Below are 27,314 nucleotides of genomic sequence, written 5' to 3'. Positions count from 1 at the left end.
CCAATGTTTTTAGAAGCCCCTCATTTACATGCAAATAATGTGTGAATCACCAGCACTCTGGGCGTCCAGGAAAACTGCTCGGCGAGCTTAGCCAGTCCCAGCGCAGGTGGCCGGGCAGTGGTGTGCCGCCTTACTTTCAGAGCTGGCTGGTTTGGACGCGCCTCTCACCCTGAGTGAGCTCACCGTGCTGAGGTTGGCCGCGGGCCTTTGCGCGTGGGTCAGAGTGTTAAGGAGGGACCCGCTCTACAAATCCAGGCTTACGGATCCGTCACAGGTGGTGCGGGTCCCTAGGGGTAGGTTGCCCACTCTGCTCATCCGGCAAAGCAGAGAGCTGAGTCGGGGTCTGGGGGTCGTTCAGAGAAGTAGATCGCAATCTCTGCTGTCATGGAACTTGCATCCCACTTCGGGAGCTGAGACATCCTCTCAAGAGACAGCAGATAACCATGGATCTGCACACGGGTAGATAGTAAAGCTAAAGGGCGCTTTGAGGCTGTTGCCCTTCAGAGGACAGAGATGAGTGAGGCAGGGGTGAGTCCACTGCCTCCCTGGGAGGGAGGCGGAGCTGAAACCTAACCTTGAGGGATGGGGAGAGGTTTAGCCCGGCAGAGGCTGTAGGAACAGGCATTTCAGACTTGGGAGTCAGGGATGGTGTGAACAAAGGTGGTCATGATCCAAGTGGGGAGCAGGAAGGAAGGAAGGGCATGAGGAAGGTGGGAGCCAGGGATCCAAGGCCCAGAGCTCCTCGGCGCCTACCCCCGGCATAATGGTTTGAACGTGTGAGTTTGCAAAGGGCATCTCAAGAGGCAAACCAGAGAGGCCATTTAATGAACCACCTTTCTTTCAATTCCCAGAAACCCCACCCCCAGGCTACTTGAGTGAAGATGGAGAGACCAGTGACCACCAGATGAACCACAGCATGGACGCAGGTCAGAGTCTCGTGGGGCTCTACTCCTAAGCCTGAGTGCCCGCCCTCCCCCATCCCTCCCTCTGTCCCTCCATCCAGTACGTGCAGAGCAATCAGTGGGCTCGGGTCTGGGACAGAGGAGGGGCGAAGCCGCTCACAGTTCGTGGGGGAGACCAACAAGACAGCCCGCAGTCACCGTGCCGTCTCATATGTGCCCTGATGGAGGATGCCGTGTGGCATCAGGGCACAGAGCGGGGCCACGTAACCCAGCCTGGGGACGGGGCGTTGGGGGTGCCGAGCGTCACCTTGCAGTGTAGGTTTCTCTCGAGTGGAGTGTCGGAGACGTGTAGAGTTTGGCCAGGCCATCAGGGCAGGTAGAGGGTGTACCAGGCAGAGTCGGGGGCGTGGGCAGGAGAGCTGGTGAGTTCTGAGATGGCTGGAGTGTACTCCGCCAGAGACAGGAGGGCCCCTCACTCAAGGCTTCGAGTGTGGCGGGGGGCTGAGGAGGAGCCCCCACAGCCTTTAAGCAGATGAGATGCTGCTGGCAGTAGGATGGAGGGTGGGCTCCATCACCTGAAGTAGCTCAGGAGAGCCAAAACAGAGGCAGGGTCTTTGCTAGTGGCAGTCGAGGCCCCGAAGCATCGATTTTTATGTGATGACCAAATGTGATCTGTGTGTTCCTGCCGTGAGGGACCCAGCCCAGTCATCTCCAGCCGCATCTCCAGATGTTCCCGCCTCATTTGTTAAGGGACCAAATTGGCTCCAGACCAGCAGTTTCTTGAATTCAACCCCAGCTGCCACATCACATGTGCACTGTGTTGGTGTGGTTGGGTGAGGAGGAGGGGGCCGAGCAGATGTTCCCTCCTCCTGACGGCGGGCATGCCTCGTACACACAGAGCCGCCTGACACCGTGGGGCCACCTGCCCTGCACGCAGCCCAGAAGAGAGCGTAATTCCCCAAAGAAGGATGCGGGAGACTTGCACGTTTACCGTAAACGTGGTCACTTGATACGTAGCCTGGGCATCGTGGCCCTTGGGGTTTAGCACACACACCCCGACACACCCCTGGTAGGTGGCTGACAGTGTGGACCCAGCCGGAATGCATCTCGAAGACCTTTCTGTATTCAATGCCAAGTGACCGCTGTAAGGGTACAGCTGTGAAACGCTGGCATGGGAAGCAAGCCAGCTAAGCAGGATTTCTGCAGATGCTGTATCGCTTCTCCCTCTCCTTCCCCCCTTCCCTCCTGGTTGCTCTTCACGTTTGTGGAATGATCGCAGGCAAACCTCCGAGATACTGTGAGTTCACTTCCAGACAACCACGGTAAAGCAAGTCACACACATTTTTCGTTTCCCAGTACATGTAAGAGTTATGTTTACACTATAGTCTATTAAGTGTGTAACAGCATTATGTCTAAAACAGTATACACACCTTCCTTAAGAAACACTTGATTGCTAAAAAATGTTAACACCTGAGCCTTCAACGAGTCATCATCGTTTTTGCAATAGTCACATCAGAGATCATGGATCGCAGATCACCATTACCAACATAATAGTGATGAAAAAGTTAGAAATATTGTGAGAATTATCACCATGGGACAGAGGTGCGAAGTGAGCACATACTGTTGGAAAAACCGTGCTGGTAACACTTGCTCGACGCAGGGTTGCCACAAACCTTCATCATGTAAAAGATGGAGAATCTGCAGAGCACAGTAGAGGAAAGTGCAGTATCGCGAGGGCTGCCTTTACTGTTATAAAAGTGAACAGGCCGGGCTTCCCCGGTGGCGCAGTGGTTGAGGGTCCGCCTGCCGATGCAGGGGACGCAGGTTCGTGCCCCGGTCCGGGAGGATCCCACGTGCCGCGGAGCGGCTGGGCCCGTGCGCCGTGGCCGCTGAGCCTGCGCGTCCGGAGCCTGTGCTCCGCGGCGGGAGAGGCCACAGCGGTGAGAGGCCCGCGTACCGCAAAAAAAAAAAAAAAAAAAAAAAAAAAAAAAAAAAAAAAGTGAACAGAACAGAGAGGATCTTCTATGGGACGAGCAGCAACATTTTCACCCTCTCAGCTCTTGTTCCTTCCCCTTCCTCTCCTCCCTTTCTGCTCCATCTTCTCTGTCGCTCCCTCCCTCCTCTCCTCCCTTAGTGTACCTGTTGTGAACATTACTGATTTATGAAATGCGTGCCTGGGCTTTGTGGACCCCAGCCAGCCCATGGGTGGGGTCTCCTATTTATTCTCTGCTCTTCTCTCAAACCAGTCCAGTTGCTCATGGACTTGGCTTCCCTGACAGCTGAGATGTGGTAGCGCCTCATTTGGGGCCCGAGGATCACCTTGTCCAGCCCTGCTTCTCCCCGGACATGCACACAGGTCTGTTCAGAACAGTGAGAAGGTCCCCCTGCCTTCCTGGGTCTCCGTCATTCGGGCCAGCACAAATCAGAAGACCAACATTTACTGAGCACATACTATGTGCCAGCTATGGTATAGGCATTTTCATAGGCACGATCCCACTGCATTTCCACAAATCACACGCTAGGTGGTATTCTCCCCATTTTATACCTGAGGGGGAAAAAAACCAAGGCTCAAAGAGGTCGAACCACTTTGCCAAAGTCCCATGGCTGGTAAGTGGTGCCATGTCCAGACGCCGTGGCAGATTCGGAAGCTCTGCTCTTTCTGTGACTCTTGCACATCCCTCCGAAGATTGGGTGCTAGGGGTGAAAAAGAAACCCATGGTTCCTCCCGGGTCCTCAAGAAGGTTACAGCTGAGTTAAGAGCAGGCGCAGACCCCCGTTAACAGCTCGAGGCAGCGTAAGCTGTGCGGACTGTAGGCTTCAGGGGGTGGAGCCGGGGCTGGAATCACAGGGCTGTCAGTCAATAAGCCACTCTCCGGAGCTGGAGCCCCATGGATGCAGGGACAAAGGAGGGGCCAGCCCAGTGTTGCTTTCCGGAAGAGAGTCACTTGGTTTTCGGAAGGCTGACTCCCTGTGGGTTTTTTTCTTTTTTGGGGGGGGCAAAACAGGTAGAGTAACGATATTAGAGTAGAAAGAATTGGGTAGTTAGGACTTTTTCCCACGTGTAGCATCACGTCGGTCTGGTTGCTGAGTTGTGGGGTGTCCGAGGCAGCTCAGTGAGTTTCCTGAAACCTGGGGAAAAGGCTGCGTTGGTATTTGCAGGTCCTGAGCCGTGTGAACAAGACTGGTGAGGTCTGGGCAGCTGCAAGCCTTACCTTCGCTGCCCGGGGTCTGGAGCAGCTGTGGAGAGGGTCTTCCCTGCTCCTCTGTCCCTCTGGGGGCTCAGTTAACAGGGAGGGTCAGTGTGAGGTCTGTGCACCCAGGCTGGGAATGCAGCAGCCCTGTGCCCGGGGGCTTGGTTAGAAGCATCAAACCTTCAAGTTGTGGAAGAGACTCCAAGGTCATCCTCTCATCCATTGGTTCCACAGCTGAGGAAGCTGGGGCCCGGGGAAGGGGAAGCACAGGCAAGGATGTGGGGTTTGGTCTTCTCCTGGACCGTGGAGGCTCAGTCCAAGGTTTTCTTCCTGCCCCACCTTGATGCAAATGTTCTGTCATCTGGCTCCCCAGGCCAACAGTCTTTTCCGAAGTCTCACAGCTGTGTCTCACCTCCTAGGTTCTCCAAACCTATCCCCGAATCCGATGTCCCCAGCACACAATAACTTGGGTAAGTAGCTCTTTGGATGACTCAATCCCCCTCTAGCTGTAGCCCTGCCTGGTGGCCCGTGTGTAGAGGGGGCCCTGAAGTTGAGGCTCCCCTGCTCCGACCCCCACCATCCGCCCAGTGCAGCCCATCAGGTTTCTGGTTACATTGTTTCTGGGGTCACCCACAGAACGGGAAACCTGAGAACAGTGGTGGCAGGAAAGGCAGCCGTGTGCCAGGTTTGTATTTCCCCAGGGAGGCGGTTAGACACGAGTGAATGAAAAACCCCCGAACCTTGTGCTTAAGAGACACGAGGGTCTCCGGTCAGTGAGCATCCGTGTGTGATCTGATGCAAAGCCACAGGCAGCGGTGCAAACCGCAGCCCCCGGCTTTCGGGGACTTGTTTCAGATACATTTACTTGGATTTTATCTGAGCACCTCACCTGACGATGATGTCATTTTTATTTAAAACAGTACCATATAAGGAATTTGGGGGGATAAAAAAAAAGCCAAGTTACCTATAATGCCCCTGCCCTAACACAGACATTTTTGCTTCGTCTCGGTCCCTCTGACGTTTGTGGATCAGGCACATGTATTTGTGCTTTGCCTTTGAGATAATAGTTCATATCCACCTTCTCCTTCTGTCTTCTCGTTGTTATTTTGTAAACACATTTCCGTACTTAGATGACACGTTGATCATCTTGCATTATCTCATGATGTTTTGGAGCAGCTGGGCCATCACTTCCACAACCTTCCCTTAGATGTTTGATTTCTGGGTCATTTTTCTGAGATTCACTTTTCTAATCCAGGAGCATCCTTTGGCTTCAGCGTGGGGCCTGCCGGAGGGCTCAAAACAAATTAAATATTTGTTGAGTTTTTATTGAGGGGAATTTTTATTTCTGTGTTGGTCTGGTAGCTTTAGAAAAATGTGAGTTTGGTTCTTTTCCAGCCTGTATTGCTGGGTTTGATTTGTGGCTCAGGAAAAAGAAGGAGTTAATATCCAAGCTTGGTGAATCAGAGTGGATTGGCCTGGCTTTTGTTCCCAGTTGTTCCCAGTTCTTGACTGATAGCATCAGATGAAGAAAGTCATCATTTGGAACGTGGGGAGCTGCTTGAAAACCTTTTGATACAGGCTGACAAGTGGGCAGTGTGAGCTGTAACTTTGGGGGATCTGTTTTATCATCTTTGTAAAATAATACCACTGTGAGTGTTGGGCTTTACAGCGGGAAGGTCACATTCCCGATGTGAAAGGACTGATGGAGTTTTTAAACACAAACTCTGAAGGCTGGAAGCTATGTTAACCCTTGAGAACTTAAAGGCCATGAGTGTGAACTTGACTCTGGGCTTTCAGCTTTGGAGGCTGAGCCCTCTTACCCCACCATGGCCATGGGCGCCCTGAAGTCGACAGACATCAGAACTGGTGCTTGCCTTGGCAACCCCACTGCCTGACTCGGTGGTTCAGGCCGCAGGTTGTCCTGGGCGGGTACTCACTGTGAATTCCCCTCGAGATTGCGTGGACCAGGATGACAGCGTGTTCTTGAACTTGGCCCCGAGGCAGAGTGCCCTGCTGGCACAGTTCTCCCTTGCCTCTCGTCTGAGGGTCAGGAATTCTTAGGCCATTTCTTGCAAAGGAAGGGACAGCCTCCAAGCCTGGTGGGCAGAGAGGGGGTGCCACTCGGCTGGGAAGATGTGAATGTGGGGGACAAGTCAGCCAACAAGCCACGGTAGGACTCACGGCGAGACACGGGCGCTGACAGGCCTGGCTTCCTCTCTGCTTGCCAAGCCCTCGAACCCCCGCCTTCACCCATTCAGTACTGTTGGTAGGGCCCCTACCATCTCACAGCCTCTGGCATCGTAGCTGCAAGGGGATGAAAGGATGGTGATGAAGATGGCAGACATTTCTCGAGAACTTGCTATTTACTGAGCGTTGTTCAGAGTGGCTCACGCATGTTAACGGGATCTTTGTAACAACTGTCTAAGGTGGTGGTGCTGTGATTTTTCATTTTATGGAATAGGAAAGCAAGGAACGGACTGGTTAATGAACTTGTCCCCTTCACGCAGCTAGAAAATGGAGAAGCTGGCTTTGAACTCAGGCCATGGGGATCCAGAACTTGCGCCCCCACGTGCAGCAGGACCCTGCCTTTGCTCGGTCACTTAGACTAGCTCTCGCCCTTTTCACTCAGAAGAACTAGGCTCAAGGAGACACCTATGGACTTACAGTGGGGAACACATGTCAGGCGTGAGGGCCCTGGTGTCCCATGTTGTCCCTGGCTGGGAGCCCTCCCTGCTTGCCTGTCTCTTCCTCACTCAGTCATTCTCTGGGCACTTCCTGCTTGGTCACCGTATGCCAGTCCGAGTGGGGGAATTCAAAGAGGCGTCACAGACCCTGACACGAAGGTGCTTTTGGCCTTGCTGGGATAAATAAGGCAGGACGATAAATACTTTTTATGTAAAACAAGAGGGGGGACTTCCCTGGTGGTCCAGTGGTTAAGTCCGCCTTCCAGTGCGGGGGTTGTGGTTTCGATCCCTGGTCGGGGACCTGAGATCCCACGTGCTGCGGGGCAACTGATCCCTCGCGCCACAAGTACTGAGCTCATGTGCTACAACTAGCGAGAAGCTGCAACGAAGAGCCCATGTGCCGCAACGAAAGATCCCATGTGCTGCAACTATAATAAATAAATAAATAAATTAATTAATTAAAGCAAGAGGTAGGTGCAGATGAAGTACCCTGAGGGTTCAAAGGAGCAAACCGTGGCGTTCCCGTGGGGACATCATCCAGGGTGGCCAGTGTCTCCTATGTATTAACTCATTCAGTCACCATTTGCTGAGTTCCTCGTAGGTACTGATGCTGGTGGTCCAGAGCCAGGGAGGACGTTTAGGCGTTCACAGTCTGGTGGAGTGGCTGGAGGTGTCTGTCCACCACCGGTGATGCACTGTGCCCGGTGCCAAGGGAGCAGCACACAGGAGGGAGGAACTGTATGTGCCCAGGAGGACAGTGCCAAGTAGGGTGGGGGGACCTTGGAGTTGTGATGACCTGTATGAGCTGGGCCTTGAAGGACAGGTGGGACACGGTGAGGCAGAGAAGGAGGGAAGGACACTGCCGATGGAAGCAATGGCGTGAAAGGGTGCGGTAAGCTCGGAGGACAGCTGGCGGTGTGGTTGGTTGGCTTGTTGGGAGGCACAGTGGAGAAGATGAGGCTCGGGGTTGGCGGGTTGAGAAGAGAGCCCTGAGGGCCACCCTTACGTAGCCCTGTCTTGCCTATAGGATAAGGCAAGATGGTGGGTTCTGAGTTGGGGGTTGGTGGTTATCTGACGGCAGCTTCATAATGATTCATCTGGCCACTGTGTGGAATTTAAAATCTCGGGGAAATTACTGGGGCTACCCCCCCCAAATACCCACTTAGGAAGCTGTAGCGCTGAAGGAGGCTGAGATGAATGCTTTAGAGAAATGGCAGCGGGAGAGGAGAGGGCGTTTAAGAGTGTCATGAATCATTGGCATTCATTGATCAGCTTTAACTGAGAAAACGATGATGCTTTAGCTTAACTGAGGCAGAGCCCCAGGAGATGGGACGGGGTTTGGGGCGAAGGGTGACAGGGAGATGCCGGTGCTTGCCTGTGTCCAGGAAGCGGCAGGACGGTCAGGAGAGAGGCTGTGGCTGGAGGTGCAGCTTTGGAAGCCATTAGCATGTTTGACAGCCTTGCCCAGAGTGGAGTCAGAGACGTGATTTTGTCATCAAATGAGTTTGGAAAGCCTATACTGTGCCCCCTCCTGGGCCCCCCAGGGCACCCGCAGCGTAAAGCCTCTGCGAGTCCTGCAGAAAGGAGGCCTGTTTGGTCCAGCGTTTCTCCCACGGGTCCAACCGCTGTTGGAACACTTTTCTCTTACGATCCTATTGACCCTCCCATAGATCTCACTTTGGAAACACTGATGAAGGTTCGGCTGAAGTCCTGGGAGTGGATGGATTCAGTGGAGAGGGAGACCCAGCTCAAGAAGGAAAGAGGGCTGAAGACAGACTCACGGGACCCTCTCGGGAAGAGGCTGAGGGTCAGGTGGAGGATGGTGCCTCAGGGAGGGGAGGAGGTGCTGAAGGACACAGTGGGCGGGTTCTGCAGAGATGCGAAGTGAGAAGTGAGAAGAGAACCCCTCGTGAGTTCAAGGGCATCCTTTGGGGATAAAGGGGTGGTGGGGTGGGCAGCACGCAGCAGCTGCCTCCGTGTTTCTCCTTTGTGGCTGGCGTGTCCCAAGCAGTAGGATGCTGCCAGGCACGCGGAGAGTTCTCCCCGGAGAGAGACAGGGCATACTCAGGACACCTATTATTTCTAGTAAAGGAGTTATTATACAAAAAGAAAGCAAGCATAGGACATCGGGCTGCTGCTTCATTTCCTCCCTCCTCCAGGCAAAAGATTGCACCTCCTGCCACAGTAAAGCCACTTGGGGTGCCTCGAGGAGGTGCCCCATGAGTGACTGAAAGGCAGCTCAGCTTCTGGCTAGGGGCAGGCTCTGGGGAGGTCCCAGGGCTTTGTTTTGCAGGGAAGGGATGTGAGCAGGTGACGTTCCTGTTATTACACATCATGCCGGATGAGTCACCTGGAATTTCCTAAGGATTTAGGTCAAGGATTGGAGCAAATGGAGGGGAAGGAGGAGGGAGGCGGAGAGAGAGAAGAAAGGTAACGAGCTGGATCCTGCCGGTGAGTAGAGTTGTTCTCTGCTTTAAAGTGAGACATCTCGGGAGGGGCCTTGACTGGGGGAAACGAGGTACCAGGGAATGTCCTGGGGCAGTGGCTGAGCTGGAGTTTAAGGAGGTGATGGTTTCCCGGAGGACGTTGGGCTGAGGCTGCCTTCCTCTCCTGCCAGGAGAAGGGGGCCCTGGTGGCAGAGTAGCAGGAAGACCCCTGGGCCCCGAGAGACGGCAGGGGCCCACGTTACAGGCCCTACCTGATCCCAGGTGTCTTGGGCTGCTGCAGAAGTTCTTTTCTGAGGCCTCGTTGGGCTTTAATCTTCCATAAGCTTGGGACACCACAGGCAGGCATCTTCACGGCGGGACGTCGGCTGCCGGCTGGACCGTCACGCTCCTGAGGGTCCGTCCAGCTCTTAAGACTTTTCCACTGTTCTTGGTTTCAGTAAACTGGTCCTAGGTTGAAAGAGCGTGGGGTCTTTTCTGTGTAAAACTGGGCTTGTTGCCCTAATCCTTGGTGAGACAAGTTGGAATGGGTGCCCGGCTGCTGGGACACAGCTGGCCTGGGCCTGCAGGGACCTAACCCTCAGGTACACAGGTGGCTCAGGCACAGGTGTAGAGGATATTTTCACAGCCACCTGCGCTGGGCCTCGAAGGTTGCGTCCTGGCAGACGAGGGGGACGAGCAGTCCAGGCAGGGGAAGTGCACATGGGGGTTGGGGCGTGGAAGCCTCCCGGCCTGAGGCAGAGCCTCCTTCCGCAGGTGAGCAGGGCACAGACTAAGTCAGCCGTTTGTGATCTGACCTTTAGCTTTACAGCATCGCTGCTCCCTGCCCTCACCCAGTCCCTGCTTTCGATGTATAGTAGAAAGTTAATTTCCCCGCTCCGACCTCCCCCCGCCCCTTTCATTTACCGGATTTGGATCTCTCGCACATGTTTTTAATAGGCATCCCTTTGCCTTCTGGGTTTTATTCTGTTTTCTTTTCCTTAAACAAAACAGAAAGTCAGTGCCAGCTTGGAATGGGGCTCAGAGCTGAAGCCAGCCAGTGCGTTAGGCTGGCAGGGGGCCAGTCGAGAATTAAGTGCCCCGCGCTCCTCGAGTGGTCTGGCTGACACCGCACCGGTGGGGACAGGGGGCCGAGAACGGCTGCAGCGGGAGGCTCCTGCGTCTGCAACGCCTCTGCTGCAGGAAGAGAGATTGGCACAGACTCAGCAGTCTGGCCGAGAGCAGAAGCGTTTGAAGGGAAGGCCTTGGGCACACGCCATCAGCTGCCACTCCAGGTGTGCTGAGTCCTTGGCTAGAGAAGCGAAACCACTTTCCACTGGGGCAGGTCACTTTACCCTGTAGAGTTGTCCTCCCAGAGGAGCCTGTGAGTGGCATATGTTCAGGGTTCTTAGAAGCAACCTTACATAAAATTGCTTCTGCGTTTGTTGGGAAACTCTTGAAATTAGGGTAGGTTGGCTGGCTGGATTGACTGATATGGAGGAGGAGTAGCCACCTGAAGATGTCATTTAAGATTTAGTGCCCAGCTTCCCTGGTGGCGCAGTGGTTGACAGTCCGCCTGCCGATGCAGGGGACACGAGTTCGTGCCCCGGTCCGGGAAGATTCCCACATGCCGCGGAGCGGCTGGGCCCGTGAGCCACGGCCGCTGAGCCTGCGCGTCCAGAGCCTGTGCTCCGCAACGGGAGAGGCCACAACAGTGAGAGGCCCGCGTACCGCAAAAAAAAAAAAAAAAAAAAAAAAAAGATTTAGTGCCCGGGACAAGTTTTGTTTCCCCTGCAGAACTAGTAAGAATTGTCTGTCCACCAACCAGAGCCATGTAGCATACTGTGCTCCCTTTTTGCCTTGTCTGCTAGGAAGCTTAGACCCGAGCGGAGTGCTCTTTCAGGAGCTGTAACTTCATGGTTAGCCTGTTTATAGTCTTCTCTTTTCCAGGGTCCTGACTCTGTCTTGTTCGGAACCATGGTCTGGATAAGTCCTTTGGTAGGAAAGAGATGAGGGCATACATGAAGTTTAAAATAAAGTGCCATTCAAGGCATAACCCCGAGGGTGGTGATCATACTTGGGTCTGCAGCTCCTCTTACAGAAATGCCTTGAGGAAGTACCGAGGGATGATGGGAGGGAGAGAGGTGAAAGGCAGGGCTGACTGTCAGTTGTCTGCAGACAACAGTAAGTGCATGGCTGTGGTGCTGCTTCTGAATGTAGGTCGGCTCGTCCAAACAGCACTCCGTGAAATGGCAGCCTTCAGACTTTGCCTTGGCCTGACGGCTCTGTTCCCCCAAGTAGCATCTTCTTAATTATGTGTCAGGCTCCTGCATCCTGTGTTTTCCACAGCACTGTTCAGGGAGTGTCTGTGAGTTGCAGGGATGTTTAGATAAGGGCTCAGATCTGCTTGGGAGGGCCTCTTGGGCTAGGACCCCAAGCCTCTCTCTGATTCCGAGACACCTTGACGCCCACACGTGCCCAGAATATGGTTCTGGCCCCATGTTACCCAATGGGTGGCCTGCTGGCTTCTCTTCTTTTGATGGGTGGGCTGAGTCAGTGTTCCTGGGAGCCTAGCTCGCTCACTTCTGCCTGGACTAAGCCCAGGGGGTGCTGGAAAAGGCTTTATAATTTGGAGATGAAGACTGCTCTGTTCTGTACTTGGCTAGAGAAGCCAAGGCCAGCCCAGATCAGCCATAGCTGCCTCTTCATGGTGACCCATGCCAGAAACACCATGACCTACATGGTCTGCTTTCAGTGGCTTCCAGTACACTGCAGTCACTGTTCAGACTGGGCCACTGAGGCCAGAGAGGGACGTTATGTCCCTCAGGTTGCACAGCAGGGTCAGCAGAGCTTGCCTCTGGGAATTCCCCAGTACCTCTTGGCCCTGGCACGTTGCCAGACCACTTTGAAGGCTTGGAGTGCACTTGGATTTCTTAGGTGGTGGGGGTTGTTTTTTTTTTTTTTAAGGTTTCCAAAGCAACATAGCTCACATTTTAGTGACCACATTGTTTAGAATATAGCTTATCTCATTGGAATGTCAAGCATCGAGCAAAGCCAGAGCCGGATGTGGCTGGCGTGGCTCAACCCAGCCTCGGGGGCACTGGCCGCAGGCCATGGTCGCTCCTGCCCCACCACACCACTTTCACCATTAAGTAGTGTGGGCCCTGGCAAGGGAAGGAGGGGCAAGGACGCTTTGCTCGTTTCGGATGGAGGTCAGGACAAGAACAGGATCTTTTCAAGTTCATATAACCAAAATTATTATAATTTCTGTTAACACCATCTATTGAGTGCTTGATGCGTGCCCCGCTCTCCACTTGCATTATCTCAGTCCCTCCACAAACAGCGCCTGGTGATAAAGGAGATTCTCCACTCTGGTGACCCGTGGGGAGATGTGGACACTGAAACTCAGAGTTTAACTGGTTTGCTCAGCAGCACACGGCTGGTCTGTGTCTGAGCAGAGGGTGGACGATGGTCCATGTGGCCTTGAAGCTTGTGCTCCATGACCTGGTCAAACATCTAGGGCAGTGGTTTTCAACTGGGGCCTATTTTGCCCCGTGGAAGACTTTTTGCAACGTCTGGAGGCATTTCTTACTGTCACAGCTGGGACGGTGAGATGGATGTGTGCCGCCGGCATCTGGTGGGTAGAGAGGCCAGGGATGCTGTGCACATCCTAGAGTGCACAGAACCCTCTCCCCACAAAGACAGAATTATCCGGCCCCAAATCTCAGTAGTGCCGAGGTTGAGAAACCTGATGTAGGTGTCCCGACCCTCTAGCTGACTCTTCCAGGGTGTGTGGAGTGCAGGGATGTCACGGGCTGCAGCTCCTCCCATGTGTGCTGACCTTCTCTTTACCCTTAGACGGGATCGTGGGCGTAGACCCCAGAAGGAGATCAGGGCCACTTTGCCCTGCAGGGGGACCCGGGCCTCTCCTGGGCTTTACGTACTTTCAGAGGTCTGGTGAGCTGAGCAGAGGTTCTCGTGGGTTCTCGCTCTGGGAGGTTGCCCGGCGGGCGGTGAGCAGGGGTCTCCGGCCAGTGCTGAGACTTGGCACGGCGAGCCCTTCCCATCACTCTCACTGGCTCCCACAAAGACACGCCCTGAGTGACCAGGCGGCTCCACGTATATGTAAGAGCCAGAGCAAGTGACTCAGGCTGGAGGTCTGAGGCGGAGGAATGAGGGCAGCAGAATCCCTGATTCGCCAGCAGGTGGTGGGATTCAAGTAGGCAGAGAACAGGATGTGGCCCGGGGAGCAGTGCAGAGCAGAGAAGCAGCTGGAAGGGCTGGCTGGAGTGCTGGGGAGTCCTGTCAGAGGCGTGGCACTGCTGCAAGTGAGGAAGGACGAGGGCCCGGCCCAGGGCCAAGAGGATGGACCCTAAGGTGGGAGATGACACACAGACGGGCAGGAGGAGGGCAGGGGTACCTGGGCAGGTGTGGAGCCTGGAACAGCTGGAGGTGACAGGAGGCATAGGGAATCACGGGAAAGGTAATGTGGAGGCACGTGAGGGGAAACCTCTATTTCAGGGGTTCCCACCTCTTCTGAGAACCACCCCCTCACAGGATGGCAGTTTGCTCTGAGGAGCCCTTGACCGAGACACAGACTGACAACTAGGATAAATTCAGAGCTTCTTTTAGGTGAGTTTGTGTCTTAGCCACCCAACAGACGGCATCTGGATACATTTGGAAGATAAGTTTCCGCAATAAGAGGCAGGGACCCAGTTCACTCTGTAGACGGTGCCTGGTGCCTGGTGCCTGTGTGGCTGTAGACGCGACCCCCTGGGCCGCACCAGCCTTGTCATTTCACAGGCTTGGACGCTGCCGCCCGACAGGCTAGGAGTTAGCCCACGACCAGGCAGAGCCAGAAGCTGCAAGCCCTTCTGGGAGGCAGAGATCAGCATGGGTCACTCTGGGGACCTTGGGAGAGAGGCAGATGGTGTGGCCAGACCACAGTGGGCACTCCTGGCCTGTCTGGTGCATTTAGCCAGGTGCTTGTTGGTCTCGGGGCCTTTTGGGTTTGACCCAGCACCTCCTTGAATACTACTTCAACCCAAGGCCAGGCCGGGCGGGGCAGGGCCTTTGTGAGCTCAACTAAATAGTGCCAAGGCCAGTGGAATGCTTCTCCCAACACCTGAGGATTTTGTCCCACTGGATCCTGCGAGTTTTACACAGTAAAAGGGTGGGGGGGGGATTCTAATGCCCTGAGAGGTGGGGAAACAGGCTTCTGGAGCATCTAGGGGACCCCATCCAGGAGCTCAGGGGCTGGGGGGCCCCCTGACCCAGCGGCCCGGCCTGTCTCCTCAGACCTGCAGCCCGTCACCTACTGCGAGCCGGCCTTCTGGTGTTCCATCTCCTACTACGAGCTCAACCAGCGCGTTGGGGAGACATTCCACGCCTCACAGCCGTCCATGACAGTGGATGGCTTCACCGATCCCTCCAACTCAGAGCGCTTCTGCCTGGGGCTGCTCTCCAATGTCAACAGGAACGCGGCCGTGGAGCTGACGCGGAGGCACATCGGTAAGGGGCGGCCACGCCCCCCCCCCCCCCCCCCCCCGCCGTGACACCACCCCGCACCCCAGTCAGCACAGCCCCTGCCAGAACGCACCAGCCACCACTGTGCGCCTCCCCACGCCCGTCCCCCAGGCTCCGTATTGCCTTGTTTAGGGGCCAGACAGGTAGAGTTCCGGTTGCTTGATTGCTCCCACTCAGAGACCATTTCTGAAAATTTGAAAGCCACAGAGGAGGACAGTTGACTTTCCTGAGAAAGGCAACCGTGCAATTCTCTTAATAAAAATACCCTTGAAGTACTGATAGGTGGACAAGTATATGTCCACCTTGGAGGAACGATATTCTCTTTGTTCACTTCATATATGATTGTTCTAGGAACTTAGAAGAGGTGGAGAGACCAGTATTGCCCGCCTCCGGGACACCACTGCTGCTAACACGCTCTCCTGACACCCAGCACGTGGTGAAAGATCACTTAGTTTAGGGAGGATGAAGCCTTGCTGTGTGTCACTTGGTTTGCTCATAAAATTACCATGCTGAGGATGTGCACAGCTTTGCGATCCAGAGTCCTAGAAGGGCCGTAGAGATGGTGTAGAGATGGTGGGTATTCTCAGACGTTGTTCAGGGCACGCAGGGTGGTCAAGGGGTTCCAGAGTAAACCCAGGAGCTGGGCAGGGCAGCAGGGGTCTGGGCACGTGTGAACCAGAGCACCTCTGCTCTTGTTTGTATTGTATCTTGCGCCTTCACGGAAGATTTCATTTGGACAGAGGGTTTTACAGTCAAGAAAAGTTTGGAAGCCATGAGCCTGCACCAGTGTGCCTATTTTCCAGGGAATGATAACCTGATGCCCAGGGGGGGGCGGAGCCCTGCAGAGGCCACACAGCAAGTGTGTAACACAGTCGGTGACAAAGAGCCCCCTCCTGCCCCTGAGCCTGCATCCTTCCCAGACAGCCTCCTACTTGTTTTCTTCTAAAAAAGATCCCCGGTGGTATACACAGGTGTTTACTTACCCACTTTATACTTTTCTGTATTTAAATATAACATTTCAGAAATTACCCAAACATTTTTGTTCTTTGGGTCTGGGTCTTCCCACCTCTGCCTCCCGCTCTTGACCGACATAACTCCAGGGCGCCTCCTAGTGGCCCCCGAGTCTGTCAGCACCCTGGTGTCTGTGAGCTGCCAAGTCCTGTAGCACTGAGCCAGGAAGAACTGGGGAGTGGCGGGGCCGGGGACAGTGGTGGGACGAGGAGGCAGGCCTGCAGCCGGTCACCTGGTTTCCATCCCACTCCACGTTGCGCCTGTGAAAGCTGGCTCCGTTCCCCGGCCCTCTGGGCCTCTGCCCCCAGGAGTGGGAACAAAGACCTTCGAGGCAGGAGAAGAGAACATCCCCTGGCTGAGCAGACTCGTTGTCAGAGGGTTTATATAACTTGCTTGAATTGCAGAGCCAATTTAAAAATAATTTCTGTCCATCTGGAGTGGATTTAAGAGATGAAGGGAAAGTAAATGATATAAAGCTATGGAATGTTTTAGAAAAATGCATCGAGGGGAGAAAGGTACAGGGAGTGGCACTAATTAAGCCATCCTTGCAGTGACGGGCTCCTGGGGTATCTGCTGCCTCAGGAGGAGCTCTGCAGGCTGACTGAGTTTCTGAATCTTGGAGGGGGGAGGGACCTAGTAGTAGTAGAAGCAGCAGCAGCTACAGCTCACCAGGCACTTGCTTTGTGTCTTACAGCAGCCCCATGAGGTAGGTATTATTGCTACCCCCATCTTACAGGTGAAGAAACTGAGGCTCAGTGGCTGAGTAACTTGGCCGAGGCCCATGGCAGGTCATTGGCAGAGGCTGCTGTTAAGACTTAACCCATGCTCTTCCCTCTCGTCGTCTGCCTCCCCAGCTTTGGCAACCTAGCGTCACCCATCACTTCCCCGTGTGTTCAGGCTTGGGCTCTGGGCCCCGTTTGCCTGGTGACCCTGGCAGAGAACCGGTCACTTGGAGCATCGGCTGCAGTTCTGCCTCCTTTGGTAGCCTCAGCTGGTGCCAGGACCACTCTGACCCGAATCTCTCTAGGGCGAGGCGTGCGGCTGTACTACATCGGAGGCGAGGTCTTCGCAGAGTGCCTCAGCGACAGTGCCATCTTTGTCCAGTCTCCCAACTGTAACCAGCGCTACGGCTGGCACCCAGCCACTGTCTGCAAGATCCCACCAGGTACCACCACCGACATACCCACCCTCTCCCTCTCCCTGAGGTCCTCTCCTCTGCGGCACATGCCTGGGATGCTGGAAAGGTTTCTTCTCTCTTACCTTTTCTCCTCATTGGTGTTTGCACTGACAATCTGGAGATGCTTCCCTTGGGTTTTCTGCCTTGCTGTCTTATTGTGACCTCCCCGAACCTTTGGGGAGCAGACGTAGCATCTGACAGATCTGCCTTTGATCTCTGGGTACCTGTTTATTGCCTGTGTGCATAGATGCTAAGATAGTATGCCTGCTCCCTTCCTTTTCTCCCTCCCTCCCTTCCTTCCTAAAGCCATGCCAGATGCTGTAGGGGGATGGAGGGGTGCAGAAAGTCCTTCTGCTCTCCCCACAGACCTTACCCATCAGCTGAATGTGCAAGGCAAAGACACAAATGTGTTTAATACAAGGGAGGGTGCTACGCACCATGCAAGCAGCACAGGTAACGTGCTCTTGGATCCAAGGGGAAAAACACATTTAACTGTTAGGATGGATCAGGAAAGGCTTCATGGAGGAGAAGGCATTTGGGCTTGGAGCGGTAGGTAAGCATTAGGCATAGGGTGATGGTGGGGCGGGGACCGTGAGGGCATCCCAGGCAGAGGGAACGATATGGGCGAACGCCCAGAGGTGATGGAGGGCAGGGCACACGTGGGCTGCACTCTGCCTGCAGTGGAGGCCGTTTAAACGACAGTTAGGAGACACGTTTAGAAAACATGATGGGACCAGGCTACGGAAGAACATGAGAAAGTTTTGCTTTTATTCAGGGGGACTGTTGAGGGTTTTCTGAGTAGGGCTACGAATCCCACCTGTACTCCAAGGGGTGGCAGGCTCACCCCAGAGGGTGGCTTGGACAGGGCCAGGCCTGGGTAGATGACCAGGCAGGTGGCTGATCTCATCCAAGGCCTCTTTAGAAAGCCGAGGCAGAAAGCCCCTGCCGCGGCCCACTTCTCCCAGGGCACGCAGCCGCAGTGTGTGGACTGTGCCCGGTGGGTAGAGTGTGTGGGGCTCAGTCCATTGCCTGCGGCATATGTGTGGCATGTCTTTCTGCTCACTAAGTAGCAGGTGATGGTGGAGCGGTGGGTCATGGGCTGGATCAACTTAAGAATGCAAAGAGTCTGAGATGCTCGTGGTGCGCTCCACTTCTGGAACGTCGTGTGGTTGCGTTTACAGAGCACACGGCTACCTTGGGGCTCACTTAGTCCTCACCAGTTATTCTAGCTCTTCAGGTGAGGAGGCGTGCTGAGGAGACAAGTTCAGAGAGGTTAAGCTACCTGCAAAGGACACACAGCTAGTAAGTGGCTGAGCCAGGATGAGCCTAGGGCTGTGTGCTCCTCTGCTGCTTGCTGGGCGGGGGACCGGAACTCACCTTGGGCTCTGCTTCACCCCTCTTCCCCTCAGAGAAAATGAGAAGAGGAAGTCCAGATGCGCACTTAGCTTTCTGCCCATCCCCCGGCCCCACCCTCTCCTTCTCTGGTTCCCGCAGAGCTGGCTGTGGTGCTGGATGTTATCTCATGGGATGTCAGAGCTGGGGGGCCTCTGAGGCCAGCTTCTCCTTTCACAAGGGAGACACGGGCTTAGAAGAGAAAGTGACCAGCCCAGAGGCACGCAGCAAGCCGAGGGGCCCAGTGCTGGCCCGTTAGTGTCACCTCAGCTCACCTTTTTGGGCATTTTCGGCATGTGCTTTTTTTTGTCTTTTATTTCTCTGATTGACACATTCCTGGCACTCAGGCAGTAGGACTTCGAACAAGAGATTTACGGTAAACTTTATGTGTGCCTGTCTCTGGTTTTATGCCTGGAGTTAGGTACACACCTTCACTTTGCCGAGAATGTCACCCCACCCCAGCCTCGTGCCCAGAGGCCAAGATGTGGCCCAGATCTCTCGCTGCCTCCTGGTCCGGGCAGAGGTGGATTTGTTGGAGGTGCCCAGGACCCTCTGCCGAACTCCTGGTGGCACGGCAGGCCGGGTAGCCTCTCAGCTGGCCCGTCTCTCTGGTGCTCCCTCCATCAAAGGGCAAGGACTCCTGTTCCCCAGGAGGTCGGCCATACCCGTACACCACGTGGGCCTTCAGGCTCATGACCCTGCCTCTGTTCCCTGGAGTCTTGCCTTGGCCCCTTCGCCCAGGGCAGGGCCCACCTCTCCCAACCGTTTCCCTTGTTCCTGGGCTCACTTTACTGTCTTCCTCAGCCTTCCCACAGCTCTGGGAACTGGAGCTTATGGGCCACTGTTTAACTCTCCCCCCTCACCTGTGTCAGCTGCATCTCCCCATCAAGGCGGTGATGGCTTCAGGGGCAGGGACCACGTGGGCCCGCCCCCAGTGTGGTGCTGAGCGTGGACTCTGTGGCTAATATGGGAACACCGGTCTGGGTGACCCTGGGGGGGTGGGGGGCTTCAGCCAGGAGAGGAGTTCTGGACAAGTGCACTCTTCGTCCCCCCAAGCACTGTTTTTGTTCTGTTGGCAGGATGCAACCTGAAGATCTTCAACAACCAGGAGTTTGCCGCCCTCCTGGCTCAATCTGTCAACCAGGGCTTCGAGGCCGTGTACCAGCTGACCCGGATGTGCACCATCCGCATGAGCTTCGTCAAGGGCTGGGGAGCCGAGTACAGGTTGGGGTTGGGGCGCTTGTCCCTGGGATGCGGGGACTGCAGGTGGCTCAGAACACGGAGCAAGGGCTCCCCAGAGATGAGCTAGGCTGGCCCTTGCCCCGAAGAGCAGAGGGACCGGGGATCCGAGCGCGGCCAAGTCCCACTAGACAGGGAAGAGCTGAGCAGTGCTCGCCCAGTTTCTCAGGAGCTGGGAGCGTTCCACCCTCACCACAACCCTGGGCGGGGACGCTGGCATTGTCCCCGTTGTACGGATGAGGGAACAAAGGCCCAGGGAGGGAAAGCGACTAGCCTGAAGTTGCATCATTTGTGGAAAAGCTGAGCCTAGAACGGTGTCCCCTTGGCGTCTTCCTCCTCGTTCGTTTTGGGCAGATGGTTTTAGGAAGACCCTCTCCAGGGAGTTAAGTCTTCATCTCACTGTTCCTTCTCTCCTCTGTGGCTCCATCTCTGACCCGGTGACCCTGAGGATCTAGGATATTAAAACGGAGAAGCAGGGAGGGGAGGAGGAGATTTGGGTGGTCCAAGGAACAAAATTTACTTGCTCAGAAATGATTTTTTCAGAATTTCTGAGATACTGGTTTTAACATGGCACTGGTCAGGGGTGTCCCTGGTTTGCTCTGTCGAATCCCCCGGGCCACTCTGGCGTGGGCTTAGAGAAGCCCGTTCCTTTTCCTTCCACACCTGGACAGGAGTTTCCCCTAGAGGCAGGTCCGTGTGCCCAGCCCCGACTCCGCGGCAGACACAGAGGTGCCCACACGTCAGCTGGAGCCAGTGCCTTGCAAGTTACTCTCCCCTTCTCTTCATTTTTCCAGATGTTTGGAATCCATTTTGTTTTGCAGTCATTCTGCACCCAGGCCAAACCCATTTCAGTACTGGCTCTGGGCCACCATTTATAATGAAATCCAGATGAGCATGACTTATGGAAAGTCAGATTCTCATTAGAGGATTTCGGTCCATAACGTCCTCCTCTTTCGTTTACCGTACTTTAGCTGCTGTTCTCCGTGTCTGCCCCACAGTGCCAGGGAACACGGCACCTCGGTCTCTGGGGTCTCCCTCAAATCCGGGATGAATGACCAGTTGAGCTATCCGAGTGGTCAGCCGTCAGAGAACTTACAACCCAGTTATAATGGCCTGAGAGTAGCCCAGGCCCAAAAGCCCAGCCCGAGGGACGTTTTAGCTCACCTTTTGGCCTTGGCTGAGTCATTTAGGGAGCAAGAGTGGAAAGGTTAGAAAATCAATCTTCTTTTTAGCTGGGGAAGGGAAATATTTAAAGATGGACCCGGTGGAAAAGAGCCAGAGGGAGGTCCATTTGTTCCTGTTAGCACTCAGACTGCAGTCTAGAGGGCCACACTCAGGCACCCAGGTCAGGCAGGCACGCCAGGGCCGAGTCTGCAAGCCCATTTCTAACCCTCCACTCGGGAGAAGCGCAGGCCAAGCAAGCAGGGTGGTGACCTCGGGCCAGCGGCTCTTGACCTGGCGCGGCACTGCAGTCCTCCAGGTTCAAGTGCTTGGGAAGAGGCCCCTGCTGGCAGAAGCCTTTCCCTGGGGGCACTGTGTCACTGTGCAGGACATACTGCCAGCACACCCAGTCCTGTGCAGCCCACCACATCACTGCCACCTGGCAGCACCGCAGAGCAACCTAACTGGTGGTGCGGCCCCTTCCCAGAACAGCCTCGCCCTCCTCCTGCCTCCTGGGCCAAGGAGAGTAAGGTTTCACCCCTTCCTGTGAGGTGGCTGAAAGCAGAGCCCAGGCCTCTCACCTCCAGCTGGCACCAGCGCCTCCGGCCTCAGCAGATAGCCTTTGCTCAGTGGAGGCCTTTGGGAGCCTGCCTGCAAGCTGCGTCATCAACCAGCCCGAATTTAGACAAAGTGCTCCGGGGAAAAGAAACGTGTGGCGTGCCTTGGTTTTTTCCAGTAATTGTTACACGGCTCGCTCTGCTCGTAAGATTTTCCAAAATAAGGCCATAGATGGGAATTGTATCAGCACATTGGGGACCGACAGCATGTGGACTCTGTCGGCGCTCTGTAAGAAACACCCCTCAATCAGACAGACGCACGTCATCGCGGCCTGCTGGGGGTGGGTCGGGGCTGAAGGCAGGGGAGCTGTAGGTGCCCTCTCAGGACAGGGGGACCAGAGAGACCTTTGCTCTGGCTGAGGTTCTCCCTCAGGAGCCCATCAAGGCAACCGGGGGGCCTCTGGGGTACCCTGGAATTTGCCTTACATGTTTCTCTTTAAGGGGGCCACGTCCTTCCCTGGTGCAGGAGAACCTGATTTACTCAAAGCCCTTCCTGCTTGGAGTTTGGCCCGGCAGTTTCAGCAAGTCAGTGGCATCTCCTCCAGGACAGGGTCTAGCAAGGCAGTCCGTATCTCTGGCTCTGGGAAGAAGCCTGTCACCAAAGCGGGAAAAGGCATTCTGACGTGTGTGTGCTCCTGGACGTGCTTAACATCCCCCAACCCACCCCTTTCCCAATGTCTTGCAGGAGACAGACCGTGACCAGCACCCCCTGCTGGATCGAGCTGCACCTGAATGGGCCTTTGCAGTGGCTTGACAAGGTCCTCACCCAGATGGGCTCCCCAAGCATCCGCTGCTCCAGTGTGTCTTAGAGACATTGGGTGTGAAGGGGGAGGGCGGGGAGGGTGGGCTTGGGGAAAATGGCCATGTAGGAGGTGGAGAAATCAGAACTCAAATCACGGTTGTCAAAGAAGAAGAAATTTTTCTCCCTCAACCAAAGTGGCACGAGCCTGTTTTACAGAACATGAAAGCAAACCCAGAGATGGATTTTTACGAACAGCTGTGTCTGCTGAACACATCTGCCCTTTGGCCCTGGTGTGAAGGGCAAGAAATGGCTTCTGCTCTGGTGGCTTGAGCAAACAGGTAGTATTTTACCACCTGCCCCCTCCCCCAGCCCCCTTTTCTTTTAATGACAGCAAACTGAGATGTCACTGCCCAACAGGAAACGGCCCTGTGGTCAGGACCGAGTGCGGAATTTGCCTTGGGCGCTCTAGAGGCAGGGAGAAGCCGGCAGGCAGGGGTATAAGCGCACCTCGGGCCCAGCCCTCCTCTTCCAGTGAGCATTCCTGAACCCCAGCAGCGGCAGACCTTGCACCCTGGGGGCTGAATTGACTTGGGGTGGGGAGGGGTCTTGTCTGTCTCCACCCGTCGGGGAGCATACTGATTGGTGTGAGCGAGTGTGTCCAGAACCGAGCACACGGACCGGTGGGAAAAGGTGGTGACACCTCTTCTTTAAAAATACTCTTAAAAGTTGTCTGCATTTTCAGCAGTTGGAAGGATCTGTTGAGGCTCAAGCATGTAGGAAATGTATAGTTTGTAGCATCACGTTAATCTCAAAGAGATTTGGATTATGTAAAGTGTTCCCGGGAAGCAGGAGGCAGTTGTCCGCGATGGTGTTCAGGTGCGCGGGTCTCCGGTCACCTGTAAGAGCTCGCTCCGCTTTCTCATGCATTCGGCTACATTGGCTGATGTAGTCAGTTGCGTTAATTAAATGAACTTTATCGTGTGCTCTTTTAAACCTTTGTTTTATATTTAAAAAAAAAAAATTGGGAAACCAGAGGGGGACCCAGCAACATCTCCCCCAAAGTGAAGCTTTTCCAGGTTTTGTTGAGAAGACACCTGCCAGCACGTTTGGAAGCTGAAATTAACAGAAGCAAATTCACCAGGAGGGGAAGATCTCAGGCCAACACAAAAGCAAATGAAAGGGCTATTGAAAATTTTTTTTACACCTTTGAAAATTACAGGTTTGGTACAAAGAGGTCTGTCATCTTTCCCCTGGGATATGAGATTATCTAGCTCACAGTAGAGGATCATCAGTGACAACTCTAGCAGTTACAATGTGTAATAAGTACTGCTCCCAGTGGCAATTAGTGAGGAAACTACTATAAGTTATTTCAACTGGAAAAAAAAAAAAAAAAGAGCCCTCTTCTACTGGCCTTTTGCAGAATACAGCAGATGGAATTGCCACTTGCAATTGGTACTTTATACTTTGCTGCTGTTTTTGTATGAAATGACTTATCCCATATTTTTGCATGGATTTCTACCAGGAAAAATAAAGGGATTTCCTATGGAAGTCCTGTCTTAATTGCAGGTGAAGGGAAGAAAGTGTACACTTTTGGCAGGTATAAACCTCAAATGTGATGACATTTCTGATGCTATGTGGCGATGTTGGGGGCTTCCTGGGTGCCTCACTTACAGGATCCTAGGCCTCTGAAGCTCCAGCCCTGAAGTTTCCAGGTAGGAGAGCTGCTTGCCGAGGACATAGGAAGAGACAAGAGTACCTTGCCAGACCTGGACTGGTCTTTGCGCAGGACTGTCGACACAGAGCCGGAGACGGTGTGTAGTCCCTCACTCCACCTGAGGGGGCCAGATACTGCAAGTCTGAAGTTCGTGCCTGGTATGAAATGATGGTGGACTGCTTCTTTTAGATACAGGAAATCATCTGAACCTCCTGGATGTGTGTTCCTGCTCCCAGTCAGGTCTGAGACTCATGGTATGACTTCCTATTCCATTTTGGCCTCGGCTGAAGCCATCGTGGTGCCCCCTCTAAAAGCCACGGGGAGCAGTCTCTGAGGACCCGTGTTCTCCACCTGCTAACGTGATCTCCCGTGAGGGCTTCCTACGGCGCACAGCTGTCCCCCAGGTACTTGGGAACCGGCTTCAGGTACAGCCCAATTTGGGTGATCTTGTTGGTCACATCTGGCTGCGTTTGGATGGTGTCTCAGAACCCTCAGTGCTCAAAGGTAAAGGCTACTTCTAGGAGGCATGAAGTTTTAATTTTGTGTTTTTCCGAAAGCTACTTGCTTGGCCCTTTTTCTTTATAATAGACTAGACTGCTGGAGGAGGATGAGAGGAAAAAGTGAGGAAGCCCACCTTCAGCACCATTGAAAAGAAATTTGGTTGTACCCACAGGTTAGGATCTGGTTTCACTCCCACCCTAGAGGCTGCGTAGGTGGCTCTGAGGCACATGTAATATTAGTGTCCTTCAAGTCATAAAAATAGTTTAAAAATCCTATCGCCTGAAGGCATTTTATACATTGAAAAACTTAAAGGACAGCTGAAAGGGGCAGGAGGAAATCGGGGCAGTTCTGGGGGGGTGACGGTGTCTTCTGGAGACCCTTTTCAGTGCCGTTGTCCAGGCTGCACAACGTGCCTTGTTCCCCTGCCCCGGGCTCCCCGCCAGGCCACCTTCACCTTGCGGCTTGTGCTGACGCTGACCTGAGAGTAGCTATAGCGCGGGGCCCTAGATCCTGGCCTCCAGCACCTCCCTCAGGAGCCAGCTTGTATTCCCTTTCCTCTCCGCCCACTCCCTCCCTGCTCCTAACTTTATTTAGTACTTGGAGCCTTCCAGTGCAAGTAGGTAGCCGCCCCAGCGGTTCGGGTTACAGGCCTGTGCTGGCCACCTTCCTGGCAGGCTGCAGATCTGACATTCTGAGACAAGCCCAGAGCCAGGAGCGGGGACTTGGACTCTTAAGAAGAACAGACATGAGGGCAAGGCTGCTGGCAGACTTTTCCGTTGTCCTTATGTTGTCTGTGCTGTATTTTTTTATTTACCATGGTGATTATTTTTTTAAATCATTGTTAATGTATTGGAATGAGCTGTAGCACGTATCTTGTGCTTAGTTTGTTTTTCTCCATCTCCCTCTGGCTTCCTAGAGTTTGGACGTATTCCAGGGCTAAATGCTTTTACTCACACCGCCGCACAAAAAGGTTTTCTTTAAGTAACGTGTGCATGTCGTGCATGTATGTGAGTAGCTTGGGGAGACGGCAGACATCTGATTTCATTCTCAGCCCCAAGCTGCCATTTCTGAGGCTCCGTGAGGGTCTCTGCGGGGTGAGAGCTCACATTAGAGCTCTCATTAGGCCACTCTCTGTAGTCCTTAAAAGGAGAAGGGAGGGACAGGAATCTGCAGACTGCTCAGGGGACTGTTTACCAAGGGGGTTACCAAGTAGCAAGAGAGGGCATGAGTTTGGTTCCGGGCCCTGTGTCTTACTGTGTGACTAAGTGGCACAGTTGGGAGTTTTTCCCAAATCTACATCTTTGCTAGAAGAAAACCTCAACACAGCTAAGTTGTACCCTTTTTCTTGGTGTGGCATAGATGTTCCCTTCTCGAACCCCTTCAAGTAACAGTCTTTCAGGAGCATCAGCCACTCCGCAAGTGGGTGGGAAAGCAGAAAAACGTATGGATCAAAAATGAGGCACCTCTGATGGAAGAGCGGGGAAATGACTTGCGCTACAGGCAACCTTTCAGAAACACAGCTACCACATGCAAAAACTCACGTATTGTGTAAACTGGATTGAGAAATTCTCTCAAGTGATCCTGTAATTTTTTTTTCTTTTATGCTAAAGTAATGTACACTCGAGCATTCTGGTGTTTTTATATTTATGTAATAATTTCTTAAAACCATTCAAGACAGATAGATAGCTATTTAATTTTTTGAAGAAAGTTGGAAAAGGCTCTCCTCCCAAGGACAGCGGCTGGGAAGAGACGGGGCACAGCCAGTTCCAAACGCTGGTAGAGGGTGCAGTGGCTTTTGGGCTCAGCACCTGGGACGACTGACCCAGGCTGGCTCCCCACGTGGCAGCATGTGACACAGGCAGCTCAGTCGAATACAGGCCCTTACGTGGGGGCCTCTGAACCAAGCCCCTCTCCCTTCCTAGGGGTGAGAACTGTACAGAGGGATGGAGCCATCTTCCTCCCGGAAGCCTTCATTCACCCTCAGTGCTGCTGTTGCAACTAGGCTGTTCTGGGCAGGACTCCTGGTTTGGGTGTGCGTTTGGGTGGGGGAAAAAACGCGGAGGATGTTGATTACCTTCCCTTCTCAGCCAGCCTGACCTTTTAATACCTTTGTAAAAAGCATGTATGTATTATAGTTTTAGATTTTTCTAACTTTATCTTAAGAGCAGAGCACCTGTTTAAGCATTGTACCCCTATTGTTAAAGAACTGTGTCCTCTCTCCCCTGTAAGTGCCCTTCTAATAAACTTTTCATTGAAAAGCTACTGGGCCAGAAGCTCGCTCTCATTCTCCCTGCCACGTCTGAGTGGAGGAGAAGAGGGTAAAGGGCCCCAGGGGCTTCAGAGAAATGTGTCTCCAAGCCCAAGTGCACTTTGACCAAGGATGTGCCAGGTCCCACTCTGCCACAGCCCCGCTGCCCTCATTCACTCACCGAGGGCAACATGCAGTGCCAGCCAGTCCTGCAGGGATAGCGGGAGCCTCCGGGTCAGGCACGTGAAGGTGTCAAGTCTCCCAGTTGGCACGTCTCCCAGCGCTGCACAAGTCCCAGCGACGCTGTCTCTGCGTTACTTCGCGTTCATTTCCTTTGTATTTGAGAGCCTTTGGCAAGTGAGTGGACGCCACCGGATTAATCTTGCCACAGGCAATGGAGGTAGGTTTCAGGTTCCGAAAGAAGCAGGTTTCCACACTCTCCAGCTCACATGACTTAGCTCCTGTGAAAATCCATTTTAAATTCCAAACGCCCAAGGAGGAAGAGACTTCAAATTGTTTTCCACGGCTGAATCTTACACTGACCCAGCTGATGCGGATTAAGAAAAAGGATGATTAAAATGAATAAACAATTCGGGGGAGGCGGAAGGGGGCTGGCGTAATTCTCTAGCTGGGCCACTTCTACAGCAGCCTTCCCTCCCAGGACCTCACCGGAGTCCACACATGGTGTACCAGGAGGGAGGCAGATTTCCCAGGAACGGCACCCACGTGCCTATAGGTTTGGCCTCCATGAACTACATCAAATCCCTACCTTCATTGTTATTTGGC

General features: G+C 54.0%; 1 protein-coding gene and 1 long non-coding RNA gene across 5 annotated transcripts in view; one reads left to right on the top strand and one right to left on the bottom strand.

Moving 5' to 3' along the window:
* The window catches only part of SMAD3 (SMAD family member 3), a 120,563-nt gene extending 94,021 nt beyond the window's left edge, over positions 1-26,542 (top strand). For 2 of the 4 annotated variants that reach the window (XM_032623918.1, XM_032623921.1), the window contains 6 exons: positions 852-926; positions 4,513-4,563; positions 14,499-14,711; positions 16,765-16,902; positions 19,386-19,530; positions 22,009-26,542. In XM_032623918.1, coding sequence (XP_032479809.1) covers positions 852-926; positions 4,513-4,563; positions 14,499-14,711; positions 16,765-16,902; positions 19,386-19,530; positions 22,009-22,132 — 746 coding nt within the window. In that variant the 3' untranslated portion in view covers positions 22,133-26,542. The remainder of the gene's footprint in view (positions 1-851; positions 927-4,512; positions 4,564-14,498; positions 14,712-16,764; positions 16,903-19,385; positions 19,531-22,008) is intronic. The other 2 variants (XM_032623919.1, XM_032623920.1) reach the window with 1 other exon arrangement.
* Positions 17,661-19,378, bottom strand: LOC116749510. Its single transcript, XR_004348628.1, has 2 exons — positions 19,170-19,378; positions 17,661-18,164 (listed from the first exon to the last, which is right to left on the bottom strand). It is a non-coding gene; the product is annotated as an uncharacterized LOC116749510 (long non-coding RNA).
* Positions 26,543-27,314: the final 772 nt, after the last annotated feature.

This window comes from Phocoena sinus, chromosome 2 (genome assembly GCF_008692025.1).
Source record: "Phocoena sinus isolate mPhoSin1 chromosome 2, mPhoSin1.pri, whole genome shotgun sequence".
Lineage (NCBI taxonomy): Eukaryota > Metazoa > Chordata > Mammalia > Artiodactyla > Phocoenidae > Phocoena > Phocoena sinus.
This window is presented reverse-complemented; position numbering and strand designations above follow the sequence as displayed.